The sequence below is a fragment of the Cebidichthys violaceus genome, unplaced genomic scaffold (genome assembly GCF_023349555.1).
Source record: "Cebidichthys violaceus isolate CVI_PGR_0920_01 unplaced genomic scaffold, fCebVio1.0.p SCAF_2, whole genome shotgun sequence".
Taxonomy (NCBI): Eukaryota; Metazoa; Chordata; class Actinopteri; order Perciformes; family Stichaeidae; genus Cebidichthys; species Cebidichthys violaceus.
Genome location: NW_027176372.1, coordinates 10,248,265 through 10,274,515, shown reverse-complemented (window position 1 = coordinate 10,274,515; position 26,251 = coordinate 10,248,265). Strand labels below are relative to the sequence as shown.

At 44.0% G+C, this 26,251-nt stretch overlaps 1 protein-coding gene and 1 long non-coding RNA gene across 2 annotated transcripts; one reads left to right on the top strand and one right to left on the bottom strand.

Moving 5' to 3' along the window:
- Positions 1 to 9,214: 9,214 nt before the first annotated feature.
- Positions 9,215 to 15,382, bottom strand: tbx22 (T-box transcription factor 22). Its single transcript, XM_068715368.1, has 8 exons — positions 15,244 to 15,382; positions 14,565 to 14,817; positions 13,117 to 13,218; positions 12,851 to 13,025; positions 11,051 to 11,215; positions 10,230 to 10,294; positions 9,927 to 10,012; positions 9,215 to 9,840 (listed from the first exon to the last, which is right to left on the bottom strand). Exons 1-8 carry the CDS (start codon positions 15,380 to 15,382, stop codon positions 9,299 to 9,301), a joined length of 1,527 nt encoding a protein of 508 aa, XP_068571469.1. The 3' UTR covers positions 9,215 to 9,298.
- Positions 15,383 to 18,666: 3,284 nt separating this feature from the next.
- LOC137875857 (uncharacterized) lies at positions 18,667 to 20,918 on the top strand. The gene is made up of 3 exons (XR_011103404.1): positions 18,667 to 18,858; positions 18,948 to 19,026; positions 20,148 to 20,918. It is a non-coding gene; the product is annotated as an uncharacterized lncRNA (long non-coding RNA).
- The last annotated feature ends 5,333 nt before the right edge of the window (positions 20,919 to 26,251 follow it).

Genomic DNA, 26,251 nt, shown 5'->3' with positions numbered 1-26,251 from the left:
TTTACTTGTCACTTTTTTTGTGTCAGGTTATAGTCGTGTTCTGGGCAAAGTATGCATCCCAACATGCCTCTCTTTCCCTCCTTTTTCCATCTCACTACCCCTCCTCTTTCTGTCCTCCAACAGGGAACAGATGAGAGGTCAAAGGTGTCACCTGTAGAGGAAGCGGCCCTCTGCCGCTCGCATGCCAGTGCCTTATTACACACACACCAATACACACACACACACTACAAACACACACACACACACACACACACACACACACACACACACACACACACACAGTTCAGCACATCCCAGGGGGGGAGGCGAGACTCAGCTGGGAGCCATTACAGGTGCTGTCCAAGCACACACACACACACACACACACACACTTACACACATTTCTATACATGAACAGCCCCGTAGCTGACGGGAGTCCTCCGGAGTGACACTCAGCCACCTCTGACCCCTTTTTGTGTCTTTCCTAATCATCATCAGCACGCACTTAACTACATTCACAATCATCATCAGCGCCCCCAGACTGACACAAGTCTCCATTACGCACATGCTTCTTCGCGTCCTCGGTCGTTTGGAGTTATCTGAAAAAACACTGACCCCAGGTGATCCAACTGCTGTCAGTCATCTCTGCCAAGAGTTGGATCACCTGAAATTAAAATTCCACGTCCCTCTGCCATCAGAGCCACAAAATCTATTTGGTAAGTTTGGTTTTCCAATCTATTTTTAACCCTTAAGTATGATTAAAGCCAGGAGAGTCGGTCGAAGCCTATTTTTCTCTCTGCTGTGTGTGTAGAGATGCTTCCTCCAGATGTGCTGGAGTGAACACTGCTCTTGGGGACGCCTGTGTTTGTGTGTATATATATATATATATATATATATATATATACATATATACAAATGAGTGTGTGTGTGTGTGTGTGTCAGGTGTGGATACCAAGTGGCTTTCCTCCAGTGCCGTCAACACCTCCTGGTCTGGGTTCCTAGAGGAGTGCTACTTGCTGACAGGCAGGGATCCGGTCGGCCGGTGGTCCCGTCCCTCTGTCTGCTTCTGCACGACGGGGGGAGAGCTGCTCACAGCCACACACACACACACACACACGCTAGCTCTGTGAAAAAGCTCTAATTGCAACAAGGGGGATTGGTCACTACGACTACATGATTCACACACAGGAAATGAAACGATATGTCCAGACAGTTAAGTCATCAGCTGGGATTCAGCAGCAGAAAATACATGTTAAGGCCCAGATTTCCTTCTTGAGAAAAGAACTGAATATCTGTTTTACAGGTCAGTAATTTCTGATTAATTTCCGAGAGGTTTTCTAAAAATAACTATGTGATGAGATGCTATACTTAAAATAGAGGCTGTTCACCAGGAACACTTGTCTTTTTTTATTTCAGTTAATTGATGCATCATTTATAGTGTCTGGCCGGACACACAGAAATGTGAAATTTGTCTAAAAGCAAGCACACAATTAAACATGCAGTAAATAAAGAGTAAAGTTTTCTATAATAAATGCATAATGAATGACACCAGGTAAAGTCATCGTCATCGTTTCAGAATAATTAGCAAGCGAAACGAAAAATTCAATAAAAACATTTTCCATTTCCAGATTCTCACATAAGAGGATTTGCTGCTTTTATTTGTCACATATGATTTTAAACTGAATCTGAGAAATAATATGCAGATTTATTGAAAATGAAAATAATTTTCCCTGTAAATCTTTACCAAATTACATAATTAATTCCAGTAAACTTCTTTAATCACATACTTCCAAAATACACCAGATGTCCTTATGTGTCAAAGATCTTGTAACTGCATATTTATAGTATATTATAGGTTCAAACTGTGTTCTTCTAAAAGAGAAACAGAAATTTACAGTACATAGTATATTTCAAAGGAATATTGTGTATATTACATTTTTGTATTCTTTGTGGGATACCTTTTAAAGTTGTTTTTATTGTCACAATTCAACCCGTTGTTTTGTTACAGTGGTGAGTGTCGACAGTGAAGAGACTCGCCGTCTATTTGAAATAGAAAGGTTTCATAGATTATGAGGCTCTCTTCCTCCCCTTGTCTTCTCTCTCCTCCTCGGCCTCCCATTTGAAATATTCAATTACGATGCATGAAGGGGTCAGGTCAAACGCAGGAAGCCGAGCTGATTGGTTCTACTCGGATATCGACGGGCATGTGTGACCAATCGCTGCAGCCCAGGGCTTTCCCCACTTTCCATCTGCTGCTGCAGCGTAGTGTGTGTGTGTCTAATCGTTCCAGCCCGAGGCGTTCCCCAGTTTCCACTCACCTCTTGACCATTGCTTCCTGTCAGATGTGTTAACGCTGCTTTTAATCAGTTTTACTGTCTCACTGTGCACTCGCATACACACACGCGCCGACACAGCTGGCCCCATCCATCCCCGCTCTCCACTTCATTAAGATTTAACCAATCTCCTGCTCACACCCACACAACCTCTGTCACACACACACACACACACACACACACACACACACACACACACACACACACACACACACACACCTGATCCTGCCACCCCTCCACTTGACCCTCACCTCACCCCGTCACCCGCCCTGATATCTCTTACAGTCAAACAACCCGTGAACATGGACATGCAGCCTAGTCTCTTGCTCTTTATTGAGGCCAAGTCTCTGTGTCGACACACATGAACGCAGTGTGGACTATGTGCCCCCCTTCATTATTACATTATGGTTCATCCCTCTCGCAACAAATAAGAGTTTTCTTTTACTCTATGTGCTTCAAAACTGTAAAAACACGCCGTGTCTAACCCTTTTCCTGGTTTGGCTCTCTGGAGTGCTCGTATTAGCTAAACTAGCCACTCAGCTAAAATGAGTTTCCCAACAGCTATTCCAGTGTTTAATTTAGCGCCACTATCAGGTCAAATTTTTAAAGTATACTAAACACCTCCAAAACTGATGGCATTCCCATCAGCCTCCGCTTATCTTTGCAGCTAATGAGCAAATGTTAGCATGCTAACACACCAAACTAAGGCGGTGAAAATACCTGCCTAACATCAGAGTGCTAGCATTGTTAGCATGTTTCTGTGTGTTCTTTGTGATTATTGTGTGCTACTTCACAACAATAAAGTATTTTGTGTACAATTCATCTTTAACATGTGATATCTGTTTTATTTTCCTTTACATTTTTTTTTTGTTGCTGTATGTTGAAATTCAAATAAGAAATAATCACAGTTTAGTCATTGGTGATTGTATTTACTCTCTTAACGTGACCTATGCTGCGCTGTAACTACGGTGAGACTCACTTGGCTGTTTGTGTGAACTGATCCTGGGTTAGGCAGTGAAGTTTAAGGGGTTAATAAGGTGTCACTCTTGTTGTTGACAAGACGGCTGTGCTGATAATGAGAGAAACAGAGGTAGAGGATATCTATTAATAGGATAAATACCTGTGGAATTACATTATTATTATACCAGTGGTTGGAGTGATCTGTTAGGAGTGTGTGTGTGTGTGTGTGTGTGTGTGTGTGTGTGTGTGTGTGGTGCATATGGTAAAACACTCTGCGGGCCTGCTGTTAGTCACACTCCCGCGTCTCAAATTGAATTAGCGTTGACAGCGCACAGCGCCAGCCGCGTGTATGTGTGTGTGTACCGGAGGCACTAGCTGTTGGCAAGCTCTGTGTGTGTGTGTGTGTGTGTGTGTGTGTGTGTGTAACAGAAGAGAAAGAGGGCCTTCCCCCCTGAAATCAATTTAGCGAGTATAAGTCTGTAGTTGTGGGGGTGAGGTGGGGGGCACATCCTGTAGAGGGCAGCCCAGACAGACAGCACCATCTGGGGCAGCAGGCGGGTCGACCCTGGGTTGAGACATGAAAGAAGCGGGCAGGGATAAGAGGAGAGGAGAGTACAGGCCAGTGCTAAATCACTCTTTCTCCCTCCAGCCACCATACCCTCACCCCAGCCCCCTCGCCTGCCATCCGATACATCAGCCACGGAGCATCATTCTCGCTCAATCACCCTCCATCCCCTTTTTTCCTTATTCTCCCTGCCCCCCCCCCCCTCTCTGTATCTGTCCCAGGAGTGATAACCTGTCATACACAGGAAGCAAAAAGAAGTAAGAACGATCCATCCCTCTGTCAGAGATAGGGGCAAAGAGAAAAAGAATATCTCACATCTCTTGTTCCAAAAGGGGTTGATTTATAGTTCCATATTTAATAAAAACCAATACCAGAAAGTGCCCCTCTCTCTCTCTCTCTCTCTCTGTCTCTCTCTCTCTCTCTCTCTCTCACACACACACACACACACACACACACACACACACACACACACACACACACACACGCACCTGTAGAAACCCCCTTAGGTCCATCAGACTGGAAGGAATTAGCACACACACACACACACACACACACACACACACACACACACACACACACACACACACACACACACACACACACTGTTACAGGGGGAGGGATGGGCTCTGTGTGATGGACAGCTAGGGTCAGAGTGTGCGTTGTGTTTGTTGGTCATAAGCTGAGTGCTGACAGCCCTCTTCCAGTCATCCTGCACTCAAACACACACACACACACACACACACACACACACACACACACACAGCTCCATTGATGACAAAACAATCGGCTGAAGAAGGTTAATGCCATTAAGAGGCCGTGGTAAGACATGATCCATCATGTGAATATTTATGCAGCACTAAATGCTCAGGTTAGTATGGTAGTGATGGAAGAAGTAATCAGATCCTTTAATAAAGTAAAGGAGCAATATAAAATACTGCATTTCAAGCAAGGGTATGTCAGTATTCACAACAAAAATGTACCTATCCAAACTAAAACTACTGTTCTAACTATTGTATCGTTGGTATATTAGTATATATTATTACTACAGATGTATCACCATGCTAATAGTATTTTAATGGTGTTGCTGGTTGAAGCAAAGCTCATTTTAAAACTTGTATCCATATGCTTGGTAGTTTTATTTACTGTATAACAATGCATCAGATTTGATATGTTCATTATACATTCTTAAGACTGCTCCTGCAAAGTAACAGGTAACTATAGTATAGTATTTAGCTGTAGTAGTCCTACTGCAATTATTTACTTCAGTAAAAGGAGCAACACCACAATTTAGAAATACTCCAACCTGAGTAAAAGTGCAGCAGTATTTGAATTTGAAATATATCAAATATATTGAAATTTGTTGATTTGGGATTTTTAAGGAAAATTATTTTACACTAAACACGCTTTTTAAAAACCCATTGGATTATCGAAGAATTCAAGAGGTTTTTTGTTTTTTTGTCCACACAAAGTATTATGTCTGTGTTATATTATTAGATCATTCAGGACAGCAGAGTCGCTGTCTGTTTTCCGGCGCAGGCTGAAAACTCACCTCTTCAGGAAGTGCTACCCTGAGCCTTCCACTTAGCACTTATTGTATTCATATTAGTTTGTTGCACTTATTGTAATTGTTTTGGTTTGTTTTTGCACTGTACTTTTGCGCTGGTTTATGCTCTGGTTTATGCTCTTAGATGCTTGTTTGAAAAAGGAGATGCACTTATGACTTCTGGTGACTAGTAGTTCTCTTGAATACCTACGTTGAATACACTTATTGTAAGTTGCTTTGGATAAAAGCGTCTGCTAAATGACTGTAATATAATGTAATCATTATTGTTGATGCATTAATGTAATGTAATGTATATAGTTACTCCCCCCCCCCCCCCCCCTTTAGTACGGCAGTGCTTTATTAATTACACACGTCCGAAACGAGTGAAAGTGCAAGAGCTGTTTGGGTCATTAACACTTTCTCTGAAGAATGGCACAGAGTGTGAGGCCCTGATGGAGCACTCAGAGGAAGCCCCACAACACACACACACACACACACACACACACACACACACACACACAAACATGCAGGCCAGGTGCCAGACCACATGTTAAAGCATTTTGTCCTCCACTCATCTGACCTCTGCTCCCTGGCAGACAGGGGCCTGTCAGGGAGCACATGCCTATGCAACGCCCCGGTGACCCCTGTCTACACACACACACACACACACACACACACACACACACACACACACACACACACACACACACACACACACACTCGTGGACATACTGCAAGCAGTATGTGGATACACACACATACGCAAAAAAAATGAAGATCCACCGAGGCTCCTGGTTCTGATCCTCTGTCCTGTGATCCAATGCTTGGAGACTTCTGATCACCATCGAGGACCGTATTCAAAACGGACGTGAGGATGTTTCCAACAGAGGATGTCTCTGAGATAAAAGGGAAACAGTGCTGGGACGAGAGAAGAGAAGAGGAGAGGAGAGGAGTTTCACTATCCAGGAGGCGAACAGTTTGACTGAGCGGCGCATGCCTGCTTGATAGTGCCGTAGAAGAGCGCTTAATCACTGTTAAACTGGCCTTGCTTTTCACATTACTCACTCTGCGTAATTCAATTTCAGCCACAGCTGGTTTCACTTTCAACTTTACAGCTGAGCTCAAGTCACGTCCCATAATCTGACCTGATAAATAACCAGCTTTTATTGAGTTTGCAGAAAAAACAACGTCCAGTGTAAACCTTCGCGAGAGACTCGCTGAGCCAAATGCTGGGGGGCACGAAGCTGAACGGGCAAACAACTGTGTGTGTGTGTGTGTGTGTGTGTGTGTGTGTGTGTGCGTGCATGCGTGTGTGTGTGTGTGTGTGCGTGCGTGTGTGTGTGTGTGTGTGTGTGTGTATGCGTGTGTGTATCTGAGTGCTTGTGAGTGAGTGTATGGCAGCTATTAATATTAGATAACCGACTTGTGTGTGTGTGTGTGGTTTGTATGTTAATCTAATGAAGGCAGAGTATATTTACACGTCCTGACTCTCTGCCGAGCTTCTTCCCGTTTCAGGATGCCATTTCACATGATTGGAAACAAATGACTCCAGGATCAAGTTTCTCCGCCTTCGCTGCCTGTCAATCACCGCTGAACGCTCCAGAAACGTCCCTCCCTGTGTTATTACAAAGTGCAATCGGCACAGTTTCCATGTTGTTTCTGCCGCCACCTTCAAGAGGATTAGGTTGACTAATTATCAGGCAAATCGACAATGTGGCTGGACGAGTGGCGTGGTTAATCATCGACAGGCTGATAACGGGTTAACGTTTGGGTCTAACAAGTTCTCAAACAAAGGTGAAGTTTGATAAGACAAGAAAGACTACTATTAAATATATAAAAGTTTATAATATAAGAAATATATCCAAAATGTCACAAAATACAACTCATTTAAAGCAATAGTTTGTGAAATCCTCGCATTCTTGACAAGAGTTGGGTGAGAGAATTGATACTCTCATATATGGATGTTGAATATACAGTAAACTGGTTAGCTTAGCTTAGCATTGGCTCTGTCCAACATAATCTCAAACCTCTCAGGCCGGTTCCCCCGTCTTCAGTCTTTGTGCTAAGATAAGCTAACTGGCTGTAGCTTCATCTTAAAGACCTAGTACAGTGTCCATCTTCTCATCTAGCTCTGAACTAGAAAGCAGAATAAAGGCATTTCCCATAATGTCAAACTATTTTTTTTTTACTTGTAAAGGTTGTTGTAAGTTGAGTGAACCAAGCACCATTTGTACTGTTGAAAAATATGTGCAAAAGCTAATCTTCCAAACTCTACGTCAGTCACAGCGTAGTTGTATTTACACTCTGTTAATGACAGGTGCTCATGTTATTCTATGTAATGTGTGTTTCTGTGTTACTCTACTGGAGAGCAGCAGGTGCAGAGGTCAACACACCCCCACCCCCCTGTATGAAACCAATTAGTCCAATTGAGAGATCAGGAATTAGTTGGGAGTTTAAAATGATTGTCCCACAAAAGCCCAACATGGAAATGACAGACAGTATCAAGTAACCACCACAGATTATGTCCGTCTGCAGACAAAGGGCCGGCTGTTAGATAGCGGCGCACCTGACCGCTCGCTGAAGCACGGGGGCCATCCCCGGCCTCCAGTTCCTCAATTGACTCCTTCCTGCTATTTCCACGTCCAGCGCAGCATTAGCTCGCCGCCATGCTCGGCCCTGACAAGTAAATTGCTGTTTGGTTACGACCGTTTGTCGGGAAACAGGCCATTTCCCCCCGCTTTGCCTAAACCGCTGATCCTCGCTCTGCAGGGAGAGGGGGGAGGGGAGGGAGGGAGGGAGGGTGCAGGGGTTTTGAGTCTGAGCTGAAGGCAGGAATTATCACATCAGCGGCTGAACGGGCGTGCCCCCCTTTGGTATGGACTAAAACACCACCGCATTATGTTGTCCCGCAGTAGGTTTTCGCTCTCTGCTCTTCATGGCACACTGCTGCTCTGAAAGCCTTCCACATGTCTTCACACAGTGGTGTTGATTTACTGTTGATCCGGGAACAATGTTACAACCCTGATTACAGTAATGATGACACGGCTGCGAGGAGCCTTCTGCTGGGCCTAATAAAGGCCTCTGACGAATAACCCTTTCACCTCCATGCGTCTCTGATTAGCGCCATTATTGGTAATAAAGTGCAGGAGTGGAACATGCCGGCTGAAACCTGGCAGCTGTTGTTCTTCCTCCTAAAATCACAGCGAGACCTGATGAGCTCATGTTATTAGTGAGGGGTGGCCGGGCCTGACACTGAGATACAGCCCAGTTTAAGGCTTGAAAAACACAGAACACGCTTTGTTTTTTCATCATGTCTGTCCTGTAGTTGGATCACTCAGACATTTTACATAATTTCTTACTCAGAATATTTCTTGTTCCTGTTGCACAGAAACATGTGTTTCTGAAAAGGTGTTTCACTTTGTTGTACATACCGTACATACGGGAAAAGAACATTTTGAATGCGGGTGTGTGATCTAAACAAAAACATATGACTTTAATAGGCACTTATGGTCAGTTTAACAGTCATTCCTTAATATCTATATTACATACCTCAGGTCCTAATGCTGGTGCGCTTTGGTAACACCATTACAGCGTGGGAAGTAGCTAAGGCTCTCTCTCCCAAATAAAAATCTGCATCCTGTCTACATTTCTGTTCACTTCGATGTCGGGCTTTTTGGCTCTGGCTGAGTGTCCGCAGTGAAGAGGAGCAGCTCATGATCTGCTTCAGGATCAGTTTTTTTTTTGGTGCTGGTAAATCCAACACAGCATACGAAACAAATAGAAAAACGTCCCCACCGCTGCAGTTTATCACTCCTCTGGGTCTTGCTCCAATAGAGAATAAGCCCTCTCGGTTTTGTTGCAGTAAGCTTTGGCTCGTTACACTCAATGGGCCGGAGCCTGAAAAGTGCGGTCCAGCTGTCAGAGGCAGTGGTTGGTGGTCGGGTGCCACGGAGACTGACGCAGCAGACAGTCTGTGGTGTTTTCGGCTAGTTTGGCGTGCCGGGAAATGGCTGCGAGCTGGGGGTTCAGGGGGAAGCTGTAGCGGTACAGACAGTAGGGGCCCGCAGTGTCAGAGAAATGAGGGAGCAGAGAAGGCCCCTGGGGGCTGAGGGGGCCGTGGAGGGGGAAGAGGCAGTGGGAGCTCCCTGGAGACCCGAGAAGACACGGGTCTCTACAGTGGGGGGGTTTCTTTGCCTGCAGCGCAGAGAAGAGCGAGAGGTCTGTTAGTGGAGACAGCGGGGCCAGGCCTCTGAGTCTGTCCACTCCCAGGGAGGAAAAGGCCCCGCTGGGCAGCGGGGAGGCCGGCGAGGAGGTGGAGGTCTTCCCGTGGAGGGGAAGAGCGAGGGCGTGGAGGGCGGCGTCCTGGCAGGAGAGGGCGGAGACGGAGAACGGGTGAAGGGACGTGGAAGAGGAGAGGGGGAGAAGAGTCTTCACACTGCCCGTCGGCGACCCCGAGCTCCCTGTTGAGAAAAAAAAAGACGTCAGAAACTTGAATCACAAAGACAAAAAAACTGGAGAAAAGTAATAAGAGCTGCAGCACATTTACCTTGGAGCTGTATGGCGAATGGCTTGAAGTCGAAGCTGAGAGGGCCTCTCCAGGGATACGACTCCAACAAGCCATCCAACACTCCCCTACACACACACACATAAAGTGTAAAAGCACTACAAAATGGTTTCAGGTATTTAAATATTGGTTCTGAGAGGTGTGAAATTCTGCACTACACATTTCAACTTCATGTGAAGGTTTTATGTGGTGTCAAATGTCAGTGGCTGAGCCTTAAAACCCTCTCGGGTCCTGTAGTGGAGCACTTTCTGAGCTAAAACAAGTGTTTGGTGAGGTTTGCTGTACCTATTCCTTCCTGGATCTCTGAAGCCCTTGGCGAACGGGTTCCTGTCGATCTTCAGTTTTGTGATCTTGCCCCAGGAGAGAGGAATGGACACCGGTTAGAGTGGACGCGTCAAGCAATGACGTGTTAAGCTAACAGCAAGCTCAGCTTTACGGCAGCGTGGAGAGTGGCAGAGCTCTCTCCCTCGGGGACTGCATCTCCCAGCAGCACCCGGGGGCGAGCAGCCACGTCAAACAGGGTTCTCGGAGGTCGCACGGTTTTATTTGGTGCTTTAACGGGCTGCGTGGACTCCAGCGGTCGGCCCAGTCACAGCTCGTTATTGAGTTTCTGTAATAATACGTTCGCTGATCGTAAAAAACGAGCCCTGACGAAGAGAGCCGGCGGTCCTCTGTTACTGGAGGAGCTGTAGCCAACAGTGGGGTCAGGAACCCAAGCGCACACACACACACACACACACACACACACACACACACACACACACACACACACACACCCCGAGCAACTTAAAAACCAGGACACTGCAATTCATGATTTTGCTGAGACCACAGAAAAGTTGGCCTCGTCACCTCCATGATGTTCAGATTAAAGCATCGATTGGATCACTGAGGAATATCACCGCCGCTGCGTGCATGAAAAGTTGTTGGCTTTCTTAATATTTCTGGCACATAAAGCATGTAAATATGCAACATCACATATACAACGGATTCTAAATTCAGATGTTTGAAAACAGCAGATGACTAAACATTTTAAATGTATGGTATTCTTCTGTTTCAACAGTCAAATCCATAGTTTGTGATCATGCTACAGAGTATTTGAGTGTTACCTGTTGGTTCTGATAAGCCGTGACTGTGGTGAACTCCGTTTCTGGGAAGGAGAAGCTGTGGACTCCTTCAGCAGGCAGCGACTGGATCTGTGACAAGTCCATGCGCGGGTCGTGCTGGATGACGTGCACACGTGGCTTGTATTTATGCATCGACTGGAGAATAATCTGGACGGAGAGATGAGGAGGAACCGTTATGTTTTACAACAAACATATCGGGCTTTATCATCTTGATATTAATTGATAGTGACCTGAGGTTTCAGGTCACTATCAATTAATATCAAGATGATTTTTTCAAAGAACTGATTAATCGTTTTAATGAAATGTTCAGACAATAGCGAATAAGATCCTTCACATTTTCCTGAAGCTCATTAAATTACTTTTTCTTTGTCCAAAAACCCAAAATATCCAATTTACTATCACGTGAGACAAATAGTTGAGAGACTGGAATCAAAGAACCTTTAGCTTGAAAAATTAAACCATATTAAACTCTATAAAATTAAAATGATCCGAATAGCTGCTGTAACTTTTCCCTCAATTAACTAGATTTTTAACCGACCAAAATATAAACATTTAAAAACTGTGGGAAATGAGCGAATGAGTTCAGTTTACAAAAACAAACTACAACATGTGTCTTATGATAATAGAACAAAATACAATTGAATGTTACAGGCACCATAATCTATAACAACACAAAGCAAAATAGTATGTTACATACATTAAAACTAATACAATAGCTAAAATGTGCTATTCAATATATAAAACCAACAAATCACAAATATAATTCAATCCGTGCGCCGTACAGATATGAATCAACTAACCATTTCATGGAAATTGACAGGATTTTTATTTGACATCTCTAAAAAAAAAAGAAAAAAAGAAAAAAGTAAGTTAATTTGCCAAAATTGTATTTTACAGTTTAAAGAGTAGCTTTGGTTGTGTTTTATTATTATTATTATTATTATTATTATTATTATTATTATAAACAGCCAGAGTAAAATGGTAAGTTACATGAATTAACAGTTTGACCGCTTTTTAATTCTAACGTCTAGAAAAACAAAATGTTCCTTTTTACCTCTTAAAGTAGGAGCCAAGTTAAAATAATGTAATATGGTTTCACAAGAAAGAGCTGATTCTTTCTAAAATTCACAAAGCAGCTAAACTGACAAATGTATTACATACAGCTTTAAAAAAAAAAGGACAATCAACACTTCTTTAGTGTTCAAAATAAGCAAAAGATTTCCAAGGTGGTAAACTGACCACAACAACATCCGGGGTTTCAACAGATTCTACATTCCTCCATCGTTTACCAGAATAATGAATCCCCCAAACACACCAACTCCAGCGCGGTTTTATAAACACGAGGATCAAGTGAAAAGCCACCTACAGCCTCCACAGTCACCACATCCGTCACACCTGTATACATCGCTGAACCTTTACAGGATTTCCACTTCCTTTATCCATAAAAGACAGAGGCCTCCAGGCTTTCCTCTCTAAAGGAACGGTTCAGTATTAGACGAGACATGGGGCTTCAACATGTGTCTGAAGTTGACCCTGCTGCGCCTTTACCATCTACACATATACCATGTGGCTGAAATTAACAAATATAAATAAAGGAAATAATAAATACAAATAAGTTTGGGTTAAAAAAGAATCCTATTATTAGACATTAAAACCACACACATAACCTGTGGACCCACTAGTCACTATCTGTTACCAGTTGGACAGAGAGAGAGAGAGAGAGAGAGAGAGAGAGAGAGAGAGAGTAAGAGAAGGCAGCGCATGCTCAGATGGGTTACCCACATGCCCCTTATCGTCCATCTCGTTGTTGGTGAGTTTGACTCGGTCAAAGCTGATGACCTGACGCATCCACGTCTCTCCCGCGCACGGCGAATCCGGGTGCACGTAAAGTCTGGGAGAGATGCACGAGTGGTCCGTGTTTCCGGCCACCATCCACTGCGAGCTGTGGTACACGTACCTGCCGGCCGAGGCGCAAATATGGGAGTAAATAATCGCATAGACGCAGCGGGAGTTTAACTAATTTAATACACTCACACACATACACACACCTGTAGCGTTTCGAGTCCACGGGCATGACGTCCATTGCGATGTAGTACTGCTGGCACGGGTCCAGGTTGCGCACTTTGACGCGCACAGAGGGGAACATTCTCCTGACGAGAGGTGAGAGAAGAAGCGCAACACGTTCATCTGCTATCCGAGTCATGTTTTATTATTTTTAAACCTTTCTTAAAACGGGGAGTCTACGTCCTGAAACAACACAGAAGATCAGCTATAGCGGTAGGGTCCTCGAGGGGCCACGAGGGCATCTTCACTGTCGACATTTATAGCGCGTGTTCTCCGCATATTGTGGAAACGGAAGCTAGACTTCAGCAGGTAGTTATGTCCCAACAATTCATTTCGGGAATTAAAAAAACAAAAAAGAAGAAGACGCACATGGCCTGCTATTACATCACAAATTTCATTAAAACTGAAAGATAAAGTTATTCTAATAGATACCCAAGAACATCCACGTGCCGCAACACTATTATGTAATCGATATTCCTGGATCATATTTAATAGGTCTTCTTTTAAATTGTGTCCCGGTAAATTAATTCAGGTCGACTAAATGCAATAATTCGACAAAATCTATACATCTAATGTGCACTATTTCTTTTTTTTGTTCCAAAGATCAGCTAAACAAAATGAATATACCGTGACATTATAAGTAGATTTCTACATGTTAACCCAATCAAAGGCACAGTGAATAGCGTCTGGTGCATGGCTTATATATTTTAATAAACTGCTTACTTCTGATCGGCTGCAGCGCGTTCAGAGCCGTTTTACACCTGATTAACGGGCACCAGTGACCGCAGGACCGTAAATATCATATGCAAATATCATATCATCATATCACTGATGATGAACTATACAGCTTGTATTTCATGTATAACTGACACCTGAACACGTAAACGATGACATGACCGACAATGGAAGATTTTTTTTTTAAACAAAAAGTTACATTTTCCCTGTTTGAGTAAGGCCCTATGGGCCTGCTCTTATTCCATGAGATTAAAGACTATTGTTTTGAGGTTTTTTTAATCATACTGAGAGAAAGTTATTAAGTATTTATTTTGTTTATAGAGTAAAGAATCCCATTAAAAATCTCATCAGGGCTATTGTTTTGTTTTACCTGCTGTGTGTTTTTACAATAATTAAGTACATATATGTACACTTAATTATATATATATATATATATATATATATATATATATATATATATATATATATATATATATATATATATATATATATATATATACATCATTATGAATATCCAGCCGTTGCCTGTCAGATGTTGTTCCTCTTGTCCCCGGATGTGTTGGCCAAATACGTTTGAAAGTTTTGCAGAATAGAAACAAACATAAAGCCTTAAGGCCTCGTCAAGCCTCTCCACAATTGCTACAGAACACTGTAAAATCTATTACAGTTTAAAATCTTTTTAATGTTTTTTTTTTACCTCCCAGCTTTAGTGATGATCATCTCGGTGCCAATCTCGTAGAATCTCTTCCACAGCTCGGAGCCCTGCAGCTCTGCCCGGACCTCTCTGTCCGGGCGGCAGTCGCTCTCCTTCGGCTTGCTCTCCTCTCCGCTGGGGTCCGCCTCTTCGGCCCCCGATCCGACGGTCTGTCTCTCAGCACAGCACGTGTCCTCTGCCCTCCTCGGTGTTGAACCCGCTGTCTTGATCTGGCTGACTGGATGTTCGTTCAGGCCTATACAAGGGGCAAAGACTGGGATCAGTGAGGCGCTGACAGAAAAGTAGCCTGGTACTGTTTTGATTTCCAAATCATTTAGGCCGAAACGTTAGCTGCAACTTTGAATTTTTTTTTATTTAAAGTGTAGCTGTAGATATAACTATTGTATAGTTGTATAAAAAGGAATAGGAAGTTTGACGACTGACATAGAGAATATTTCCAAAAGTGTTTTCCCTTTGAAAAATACTTTTATTTGATCATTTTGGTTTAAGATGACAACATCTTAAACATAAACAAAAGTTGAATTGTCAAATTGTCAAATGTAGGAAATGGAAGAAATAAAAGGTAACTGCTGAATGCATTTCCCCAGCTTGTGCGTAAAATGCGTGTACATTCAAGCAATGAGGTGATCGTAAAATCCCAGCAGTCCTTCTGTCTCCTCACCGGTGAAGATGCTCGTATCGCTGCCGGTGTCTCCAGCTGAACTTGACTCGTGTCCCTCCGACACTTTCATCCTCTTGCAGGGTTTCCCGACCAGCGCCTCCACGGAAAACGCGTGAGCCCGGGAACTCAGACCCTGCATCTTGGCGACGGATCCCGTCTCTCCGCGAGTCCTATATCTGTCTGAACTTTGACTTTGTCCCGCACAAGGTTCGGCGTCCCGGCGGATACAGGACAGGACGGGGTAGAACAGGCAGCAGCACCAACAGCAGCAGCACCTCAGGGAGCCCCTCTTCTCTCACGGCGGCTCCGTGACGCTGCGTAATTGATCCGGTGCCTTTCCATGTGTTCTCCGAGACGCGCGGCCTCATCCAAAAATCCTTGATTGTTGGCACGCCTCTCCTCCTGACTACAATAGTTTCCCTCTCCCCCTTTATCCGTTTCCGTGTCTCCCCTTTAATTCCTCTCTGCCTCACAGAGGGCTTGTTCCTTTCGTCCCTCTGTGCGCGTCACGGAGATGGGAGGGAAGAGCGCAGCGTGCATTCCTCCACATGAGCATGCGCTGCAAAAAGTGTCCATTGCAACGCTAATCTCAGCCTTATATATAGTTTCCTGAGACAAATGAAAAATGAATGTCCATGCTAAAGCTAAATAATAACCAGTTCTCTCCAAAAACAATCACATTTCCGTAATAGGACTTTGAAACGATGCAAAATGAGGCAGATTACTTCATCAGTGTCAACAGGTGTAACTCGATTCAGTTCAGTTCTTTAATTTAGTTAATTTGCAAGGAAACGAGTTAAATTGTCCAACCAACTGCCATCTTCCCACTAGTAGAAGAAAACTATTGAGACTCTGTAAATAACAGAACATATTTTTTGCAGCGTGCGCTCAGTCTCGGACTCTAGAGCACCCAGAACAACCAGAAGAAGCAGCAGCATCTTTACGCGCGGTACCACTGTGGGGATGATGAAAGGCTGAACGGTCAAACTTGGACTTAGTTTGTGGCATTTTGTAATATAATCCAGTTCAGTTACTTAAAAAAAAAGTGAGTTGTAGGCCACAACATAATAATAATAATAATAAAGGCAGAAAACATAAAGCTGATGAAGTAATATAGGCAGGATGTAAAGCACTTTTTCTCAATTATTTTAGCACAAACCAGCTCTGTGATTGACCTGCGTGTTGTCCGTGTTGCTTCCCTCTATTTAGACATCCGATAGATAGATAGAATGAGCATTTTAGAGCTGGAGGGGGGAGTCTAGGCACAAATATTTGAGGCTTTTAATTCACACCATCTGGAAGGTAAAATATCTCCCTGAAATTCGCCGCGTTTCTGTTGAAGCTAACGTTTCCTATATTAATCTGAAGGCTTTGCTTAAAGCGGTCTCTTGTCTCCCGTTCCTCCGGTATAGAAGTGGGATTTTTTTTCTTCTCCCCCTTGACTTTGCGGTGCCCGGTGAGGGTGTGCGCCAGTCTGGTTCTCATAAATGCGGAGATCAGATGGAGTTCGGCGCACAGGGGGGGGGGAACTGGGCCGTAATGACAGCTCGGGATTATTACATTACTGCTCGACATGAAATAGATCCGCTTTACACAAATAAAAGTCAGCAAAGGCCCTATTTAAAATGTTTTTTAATCACATGATATAATTGCTGTGAGGAGAAAACAAATGAGGGCTGTGTTTACGGCACGGTTGGTTTGGTTGGTGATGGAAATCTCTGACAACAGCCGGGAAATGGAGAACTATGACCAACCGGAATCGCATGCTCTCTGTCATCATAACCTGTTTGAGGACTGCGGCCCGCAGGAGTTATGTTTACTCTTTCCCGACTTGTCGTGTTCTCTCAATACTGTAACTAAAGTGCATCCCAAACACGCGGTCATGCAACAGAAATAAATCCGTGCGCGCGAGGCCTGCTGCCTCTCTGTGAAATAAAAGACGCAGAGTTCCGATAGAAATAGCCTGCGTCGTTTCCTTCCACTCCAATTCAACAGATTCTTTTTTTTCTTCCCCTGTCGTCTTCAGCAGTCAGATCATAAATCTTCGTCATGGGATTACGGGATGTCAGCCGAGTGATGCCGAGGCGCTGCTGAACACAACAGGAAGCTGCTTCTAGTTGTTTTCAGGATTCTTAATCCAGTGCAAATCTGCGTTCGGGGATGTTTGGCACACGTGTTTCCTCTTATTAGAGGCACAATACGCACGCTTGGCGAAAAAAAAGAGAGAGACTCAAATCCAATTTAGCACGGGCCTCGGGTTTCCATCAATGCGGAAGTTTGATGACCTTCCGCAATTAGGCCTTCCGATTGTTTTGCGCCCGGAGGCCCGCCCGCATGCTGTTGGTTTGCGTTATCGACCGCGGTCTAATTAATAATCATTGGTGGATAATTGGTTTGCAATTGGAAACTTACTGGTGGGCCCACAACCAGCAGGCTCGGGTGCAACACTTTAATCTTGACGGTAACTTAAATTTAGCAACATTTTTGCCATTTATAAAAATATGCCTATTATGAATGAAACTGCTCCACAATTTCAATACAAACGCTTTGTTTATGACTCGATGACTGACACTGAGGCTGGTGTGTGTGTGTGTGTGTGTGTGTGTGTGTGTGTGTGTGTGTGTGTGTGTGTGTGTGTGTGTGTCTGAATACATGGTGCCCAAAGAGTAATCACGACCAGCCGAACACTCATGCTAGGCGTCTGTCTGTACTGTATATGTGCACATGCTCACAAATGAATGCATGTGTGTGTTTATAAACAGGCCTGTCTGTCGGTTGCTCAGTGCTGAGTGGATGTGACGGGGCCCCTGATGGTTTGTTTTAAGTTGGATCCTGATGCTGAGCAGTTTGCGTGCGTGGTGTGTGTGTGTGTGTGTGTGTGTGTGTGTGTGTGTGTGAGAGAGGGCGACTTTGGGCATGGGCTGCTGGAGCGGATGCCCACTCGCTGCCAAACGTCAAACTTCCACCACCCCGTCCGCCGTGACACGTGTGGAGTGTTTGAGTACGGAACGCTGTAAACACTTAGCGTATTGTGGCACTAATGGGGAGTGAGTTCTCTGGAGCGGACGGAGGCTCACCTGGAAAACGCAGTCTATATGCTGAGACGGTGATGTGCAAATTGTTTCCAACGCTGGTTACATGAATGTGACTTTGGATTTCAAGTGGCATGAGGGCGGTGTGTTGTTCACTGGTGTTGTTACCGACTGCTTCTACTTCGAACAGGCAGAGCTGAAACACCCTGAGGCAAAGGGGAAGTTGGGAGAAGGCAACCAGATGAAGGTTTTCACAATATGACCGATTACAGTGACAATTCTTATGACCCTGACATGTCGTCAGCTCCATGGTGTGTGTGTGTGTGTGTGTGTGTGTCCCATCTGCTACTCATAACCTCCTTCTTGTCCCTGTCTCGGGGGTACAGCTGTTGGAGGACAGTCGAGTCACTGCAGGGATCGCCTCTGTGCAGAAACAAAGTCTCCTCATGGTTCCTTCTTCTGCAGCAGTCAGTGAGACGCTGATCACATCCTTCAGTCTATAAGAGCATCAACATTCTCCCTTCCAAATTGATGTTTAATGGGATTTGGCTGCATGATGACAAAGAGGAAAAAGAAATAAAAAGTGAGAACCACACAAGTTTAAGATGGTTTGCTGCAGAGTGCTTATGATACATTTAATTTCACCGGATTGTTTCTTTCCGCCCGTTTCAGCTTCTGCACATCTGCCTCATCACCACCCTCGTCTCTCAAGAAATCAATCAAACTATTTGTGAAGGAATCTTTCATGCAGGTTAGTGCAGTTCAAAGTGCTTTACAGGTGACTGACACGAGAAAGAGAAAAAAATAAGAACAGAAAAACAATAGAGGCTGACGTGCACAAATAAGAATATAGAGAAAATTAAATCACATAAAAAAAAACAGTGAAAATTCCCAAACCAACAATATGATCCGCTACGGCTCCAAAAACGGTTAAAAACACATCAATCAGTCACTCGGTTGCAGAAACACACAATCAGGTGTGAAACTGTTGTTCAGGTTCAGGCAATAAACTACTTGGTTAAGATTAGAAAAACTATTGTGGTTTGTGTTAAAATAACGTAGCAATGTAACATAAGTAACGTAAATAAATGACAACAATCCTTAGCGGACATTCTCATTATTATACCACGTAGATTTCAATAAAGGCACTGTCACTTGCTCTGAGCGTCGCTTGAATGCAGAAACATCCACATTGAAAAATGTCCACATTTGATGTATCCGTAGTTTTCAAAAACGTATAATGCCGTCATTTTTTGCCTGGCACATTCACTGACTGCTGCCACAAATGTGATACAGGAGGCAACCTCTGGGTCTCAGGAGTGAAGCCAATCTGGATGCCTTAAACATGCACTCTTTTTAAGAGCCATCAGGGGAACATTTGGTTGTACTTAACTCCATGTGTCAATTCTGGTTGCAAAAAGCCAAGATGATGACGGCTAAAAACCAAGATGGCGACGGCTTTCAAAACCGTTGTCCACAAACCAGTGGGTGACGTCACAGTGACTGTGTCCACTTCTTATAGACAGTCTATGATATTATTGCTCCAAGCCTGTGGCTGAAAATCGTCTCCAACAAATACACTATTTAATCATTTTTGAGTAATGTTTGCTTTAAAACTACAGTGCCCAGCAGTGATTCATGGGTTTGTTGACTGTCTGAAAAATATAACGAATATTGCCAGCTATATTCTTTAAAGATATCAACGCTCAGCTGCTCTCTGGCAGGCTGTCCAATGTAAACTGGGTGTAATGTGTGCTCTCTTTCTGGTCTTATGCCCAGGCAAAACACTTATTAGTATTAATTTCAGCCAATTTATAACTTCATGAATACCACAATAGAGGTCAAAATGTTGTTTGTGTTTCTGTGTTGCAGCTCTCCTTTCCCTTTGTGCAGCACCTCTGCACTCTGGGTCTCTGGACCGGCGGCGTTTGAGGAGCCTGGGCACGAGGCCTGGTACTACCGCCTTCTCCCTGCCCGCAGTGTAGGAAGATTTAATGGCTCATGTGCCACGGCGTCGAGCCTTTACTGGCTCCTTCTGCCTCCGCCCGGCCCCGGCGGGTAACGAGGGATGAGGGCAGGGGGAGGAAACAAGAGAGGAAAGTAACATGTCGGCCAAGACGCAGCCTCCTCCTCCTCTCACCACAAGTGTGTTGTGAATTATCCCCCCCTCTCCCTCAGTTTTCCTCTCCTCCTAAGCCTTTAGTTATCCCTTGCTACTCACCCTCTTCCTATTAAACACATATAGATCTTCATCTGTCCACATTGCTTTCATGAGGCCCGCTGTGAATCCGGCTCTGTGGCACATTCATCTCACATGTTTGGATAGCTAATTCTTTTTGATGAAAATTGCCTTTTCTCTCTCTCTCTCTTTCTCTCTCTCTATCTCTCTCTCCCTGACTGCCAGTAACTGTGTGGTTAATGGCTGCGGTAAAAAGAAACAAAAACAGCCGTAATTGATAATGAGAATCAGACTCGTGAGGATCTCAGTCGACTCCTTCTCTCTCTCCTCCAATACGGGGCAGCTCTGCCAAGCAGGACCCTTCCCAGAAGCATGTCAAGGGGTGGAAAACCAATCTGCACGGTGTTGGAGAGATATTTCCTAATACCCTGATGTGTAAATTGCACATTATGTTGGACTGCTTGGATAGAATAATGTACAAAAGTGAACAGTGCCAGCACTCAAGAATAAACATGTTTTCAGGCTGTTGGCAGACTTAAGCGAGAGTTTGAAATGTGTTGAGGGCTCCTATTGGTGTTGTTAACATGCATGGTGAGAAGATGTAGTAATTATTTAGGAGGAAACTATCGTTTTGTGTCTGTACAGCATGTGGTGGGAGGCTGTTGAGGAACCCCCCTCCCCTACAGTCGCACACGTCTTTATCTGTTTTTGTCTCACTGAGCGCAATCACTTCGAACACAAATATCTTTTATCAAAGCCTGGCCACAGCGGAGGGGAATTATTTTTAGATTGCTCTGATAAATGAGGGGTTTCATATATCTGGATGTGGTCGGCGGGGATGAGGAGTGAAAATTTAGCAGAAAAGAGATGAAAAAAAAAGAAGAAAAATCTGGCAGAGCCACAAAAGCTTTTAAAACAACATGTGAAAAATCTGCAGTTCTTTAACAGTTAGCTTGTCATTTTTATTTGCCTCTTCAGATGGTGGCAGCGGTCGTCTTTCAGGCCGTGCCAGCTGGGATCGGCTGCTGGCTGGAAGGCGCAGGCCTGGCCCCGGGTAGCACTCTTATTATCATCACCACACACTGTAATTCACATGTCAATCACAGCCCAGAGCAGCGCAGGGCCGAGGGGAGAGAGGCTGGTTGGAAGGGGCCGCCGACTGGGGTGATGGACCGGGCGGGGCGGGGGCTGAATACTTCCAGCAGGCCCTAATCGGACCTTTCATTCCCTCATCTCTGCAGAATGGGCCTGGATAGGCCCATGATTGGATGTGCAGGGCCGGCCAAAGCTGAAGCAGTCGGCAGTGCTGGACGGGCTGCTGTAAGAAGAGGACTGACCTCCGAGGAAGGTTGAACTGTCAGAGTTTGGCCCGTCTGGCCTGGCTCGAGTTAGGACTGTAGCTGGGGTAGACAGGGAAACATTTTTGATTTTTGCGTTAGATGTCGCCTAATTCCAGTGTTTTGTCTCCATGGAAATCATGTTGGTTGCACCATTTCTTTGTTAATTCAAACTAAGCCTAGTTACAACGAAATGGAGATATGCAAATCATTGAATAAAAACAGGTTGAATAAAACAATTATGTAAACTGGGAGGATTTACTTACATTTCACTAAGTAACAACATGTCTAAAATGACAAAAGGTTCTGCCAATAAAATTTTACTAAATGTTCAGGTAATCGCATTCGCTGCATAAATACTACAGATCTTGGCCCCCATCAGCTATCGGTCCGATGACAGATAAGCCTTTAGGGGTAATATTTCTGGGGATCCGGTGAAGACAGCAGATATCCGTGCCAAGAACTTCTTTTCCGCGCGCTGCTCGTTGTTTACGCTCCAATTATAAACTCAAGATGCGAGACTGGAGCAGATTGTTTCACAAGAGACAGTAAGCTAATTCTAAACCCATCAAAATCTCAATCATTGTCAGACAAAAGCCTGTGTGTTCCCAAATTGCATTTGGGCCAATGCTTTCCGGGTCTTTTGCAGTGGATACCATTGGCACACAGACTGTTTACATTCTACTAAAGACTGCTCGAACGTGATTGGTCAAAAACAGAACGTTTCCGATACCAAAATCTTGTCCTGTTGCCTACAAATTCTGTTTTAGATTATACTAACTAACTCTTGCATTGTAAAAAAAGGAACAAAAGAACAAAGTGCTAAACACCTACTAACTGCCAGGTAACTGCTTCGTAGCTAACGTTAACTGAAGTAATGTTAGCTAACTGACACAATTAACGCAAACGTTAGCTTGCAAATAAAGTACGACTCGTTAAGAATAAACGAGCAACGCCTGTTGTCCATGTTAAATTAACCTGGTAGTCAATCGGTAATCAATGTTGTTGTTTAAGATTTCCGGTCTCACCTGGATATGGGTGTGACGAATCAGGGAAGGACACGTCATGACTGCTAATAACCAATCAAGTAGCGAACGCAGGTGTGGGCGTGATCGTTTCTAAACTTATCTGTTTTCTTCCGTCCACACGAATACGAATACGCTGCCTGGAGTTTTCAAACGTATCCGTCTTCGGGAGCGTTTCCAAAGTTGTCCATTTTCGGTGCTCAAAAACGCCGGCGTAGTGTGGACGCTCAGTGTAAACGTAGCAAAACATATGTGTTTTCAAATGGAAACGGAGTAGTGTGGATGTAGCCTTACTCTGAAACACACACACAAACTTAGTTATGTATTTACGAGTAGCTGGTAGTGCCTTACACTTCCTCTGAATGCCGTCATCAGTGATGCACTGTGGCACAACACCTGTGGACATAATAAAATCCACATAGTGGTTTTGACACTGATATCTGTAGAAACCAATTAACCCCGCTACTGCACCACAGAAGTCAATCTTCAGAAGACAAATCAGCATCTCTTTAGTTGTATCCAGATTGTACTCACATGTATAGAAAAACATTCTCACTTCTCTGACTTTATTCCCACCTCGGGAAACTTTCTGCAGCCCTGTAGAGACACTATAATTTAAATGCTGCCGAAATGGGAACTCAAAAGACAACATGCTATTTCAATCAAATGCCTAGCTCTAGCCCCATCATCCGGCCTGCCAAAGTGTGGTGTAACTCACACACACACACACACACAAACACACACGCATGCAAAGAGCTCGCCTGCCAACTTGTGGTTTGTATTCACGATGCTTTAATGCCTCGTGGTTAGTGCTCTATCAGGGCCATGAGAAATGATTTATTAGTGGCTCCTGCCTGTATTTATAGATAATGAGCCTCCGTCAGTGTTAATAAAGAGATCCATTCACAGTACCTCTTTAAGGGATTACTGTCACTGCTAAACAATAGCTCGTCCTCCAAAGATAGCCGTGTAGCGTGTATATTTAGTGTGTGTATTTTAGTGTGGGGAGGGGAGTTAAAATAGGGACAGCTTGGCGCAGGTGCAACAATCCGTTGGTCTTTCTTAACACCGGCTCATTCATTAAAGATACACATTGATCTTCACTTCTAGCTTTCTAATTATTGTTGTATTCACACATGAGTCTCTCCTTCTCTTCAGGCTCTCCACCGATCCGTTTTTAGAGGGGCTGGTGTTGGCGTGGCTGTGGAGGTTGGAGAAGAGCGAAGCAGCATGAATAAGTGTTTCCCTTGTAGGCCTACTGTACGTTTGCACTTTTATGTGTCTATATGTCAGTCACATGTACAAGTGTGTGTGTGTGTGTGTGTGTGTGTGTGTGTGTGAGGGGTGATGATGAGGATGAAAGGGACACGTGGAGACACATGAGCACCCTGGCAGCAAAGTGTGTTTGCGTGACATCATTCTGTCTCCTTCTGGTTCCAATCAGCCTATCCTCCCCTGTTAATGACACCTGATGGATTAATGACTGATAAAGTGTGTGTGTGTGTGTGTGTGTGTGTGGGAGGGGGGGGGTGCATGTGTGTGTGGGTGGGTGTCTGTGAGTGTGTTTTGTAGGGGCCCACAGAAAGCCCGCAATCAGACATCGCTCAAATTAGCGCTCCATAACTACATCCTGAGCAGGGCTTAGACTTCTGAAGCGCAGGAAAGTCCTTCCAGACAGTCAGACACACACACACACACACACACACACACACACACACACACACACACACACACACACACACGTGGGCTATCATTTTCATCCTCAGTATATCACATCACATTTGTCTTCTTTCTGGCATGGTGAACTTTGACATGGTGAGAAACAGGGGTGGTGTTGGGGATGTCATCAATTTTAGCAGCTTACTCTTATATCCTCCAACCCTCCCCCACCGCCAAGCACTCACTCACACGCGCGCGCACACACACCCACCCACCCACCCACCCACCCACCCACACACACACACACACACACACACACACACACACACACACACCTCAAGTTTGTTTATTTTTAAGAAGTAGTATTAATAGTAATAATAATATTGTTTATTTATATAGAAATAATCAAAAATCCAAGTATTACAAAGTGCTTTAGAATGAGGAAAAATTAAAACAATTATCAAACCATGAGTGAAAATACATACATTTAAAATCAATCATCAAAACAGACAAACACATACTCATGAAAAAGAAAAGAAAAATATTGCAAAATATATACCAACCCTTTTCTAATTAGGCATCCCTATCCACAACCAATAATCTGCATTGATAGTTAACTCATTTATAAGGCTTATTACATTTATTAAGCCTTACTGTAATGAAGTTGAATTTTTGGTTTGTGAAAAATTCCCTTTGGCTGGTGTATATCCTCCACAACTCTTACTTGCCTGTTTTCATTATAGACATTGGTCATTAATAGTAATAGTAATTCATGACTTATTAACAACGAATTAAACCAAGGCTCAAATTATATTTGAAGGAATATAGCCTTTGGCCAATATTATTTAATTTAGAATCACGGTAAAGTGAGAAGAATAAAGATTTGTTTTGCATTGACCGATGTTTCCTGTCTTCATCCTGCAGTTTTAATTTAATCCACAAAATGTTGACTCTCAAGGTCTTCTATTTTTTGTCTCTTGGGTCAGTTGTTATGAAAGTGTCTTGCTCAATGGCACCCCAGCAGTAGTTGCTGATGTAACGGGGAATGTGAGTTTTCCCAAATCGTCCCCTCTACATGAACCAACAGCCTTACAGCGGCCTCTTCCCTAACCTCTGCAGGCCACTAAAACCTCACAGTAATATGGGCCTTTTAGAGTCCAGGTGGGACTGTAGCCTCATGGCTTTCAGCCACAACAGTTTCAGTCTGTCAGTCCTCTGCGTTATCCACTGTATGATGTGAGGATAGTTGCTCTCCGAGTTCAATAAAGAAGCTGGAATAAAAATCCATGAAACAATCCCTGAGTCATAATTGAAGAAATAATACAGATCAGTGGATCATCCTCCGGTGAAAAGGTGGTGTGTGTGTGTGTGTGTGTGTGTGTGTCAGTGCTTTCTGCTCCTCCTGTGAACCTAACAGAGGCGACGTCACTGAATCTGGAAGTGATTCGACTAGACTATGATGCTATTGGCCACGATTCAGAAGAGGGTGTGTGTGTGTGTGTGTGTGTGTGTGTGTGTGTGTGTGTGTGTGTGTGTGTGTGTGTGTGCTCTACCGATGCAAAGTCAACATGGCCGAAGTGTACATGTAACGCTCTGGAGCCGTCTCGTGATGATGAGGTAATTTCCCCAGAGTTTAACCCTTAGGAACATAACAGACATGCGTCCATTTCCATCGCTCCATTTTTTTTCTCTGTACCCTTTCATCCTTTTTCATCCCATTTGATTATTTCACTTTTCCCCTTTCTACCTGTGCCAGCTGCTTACCTTGAGTTGCCC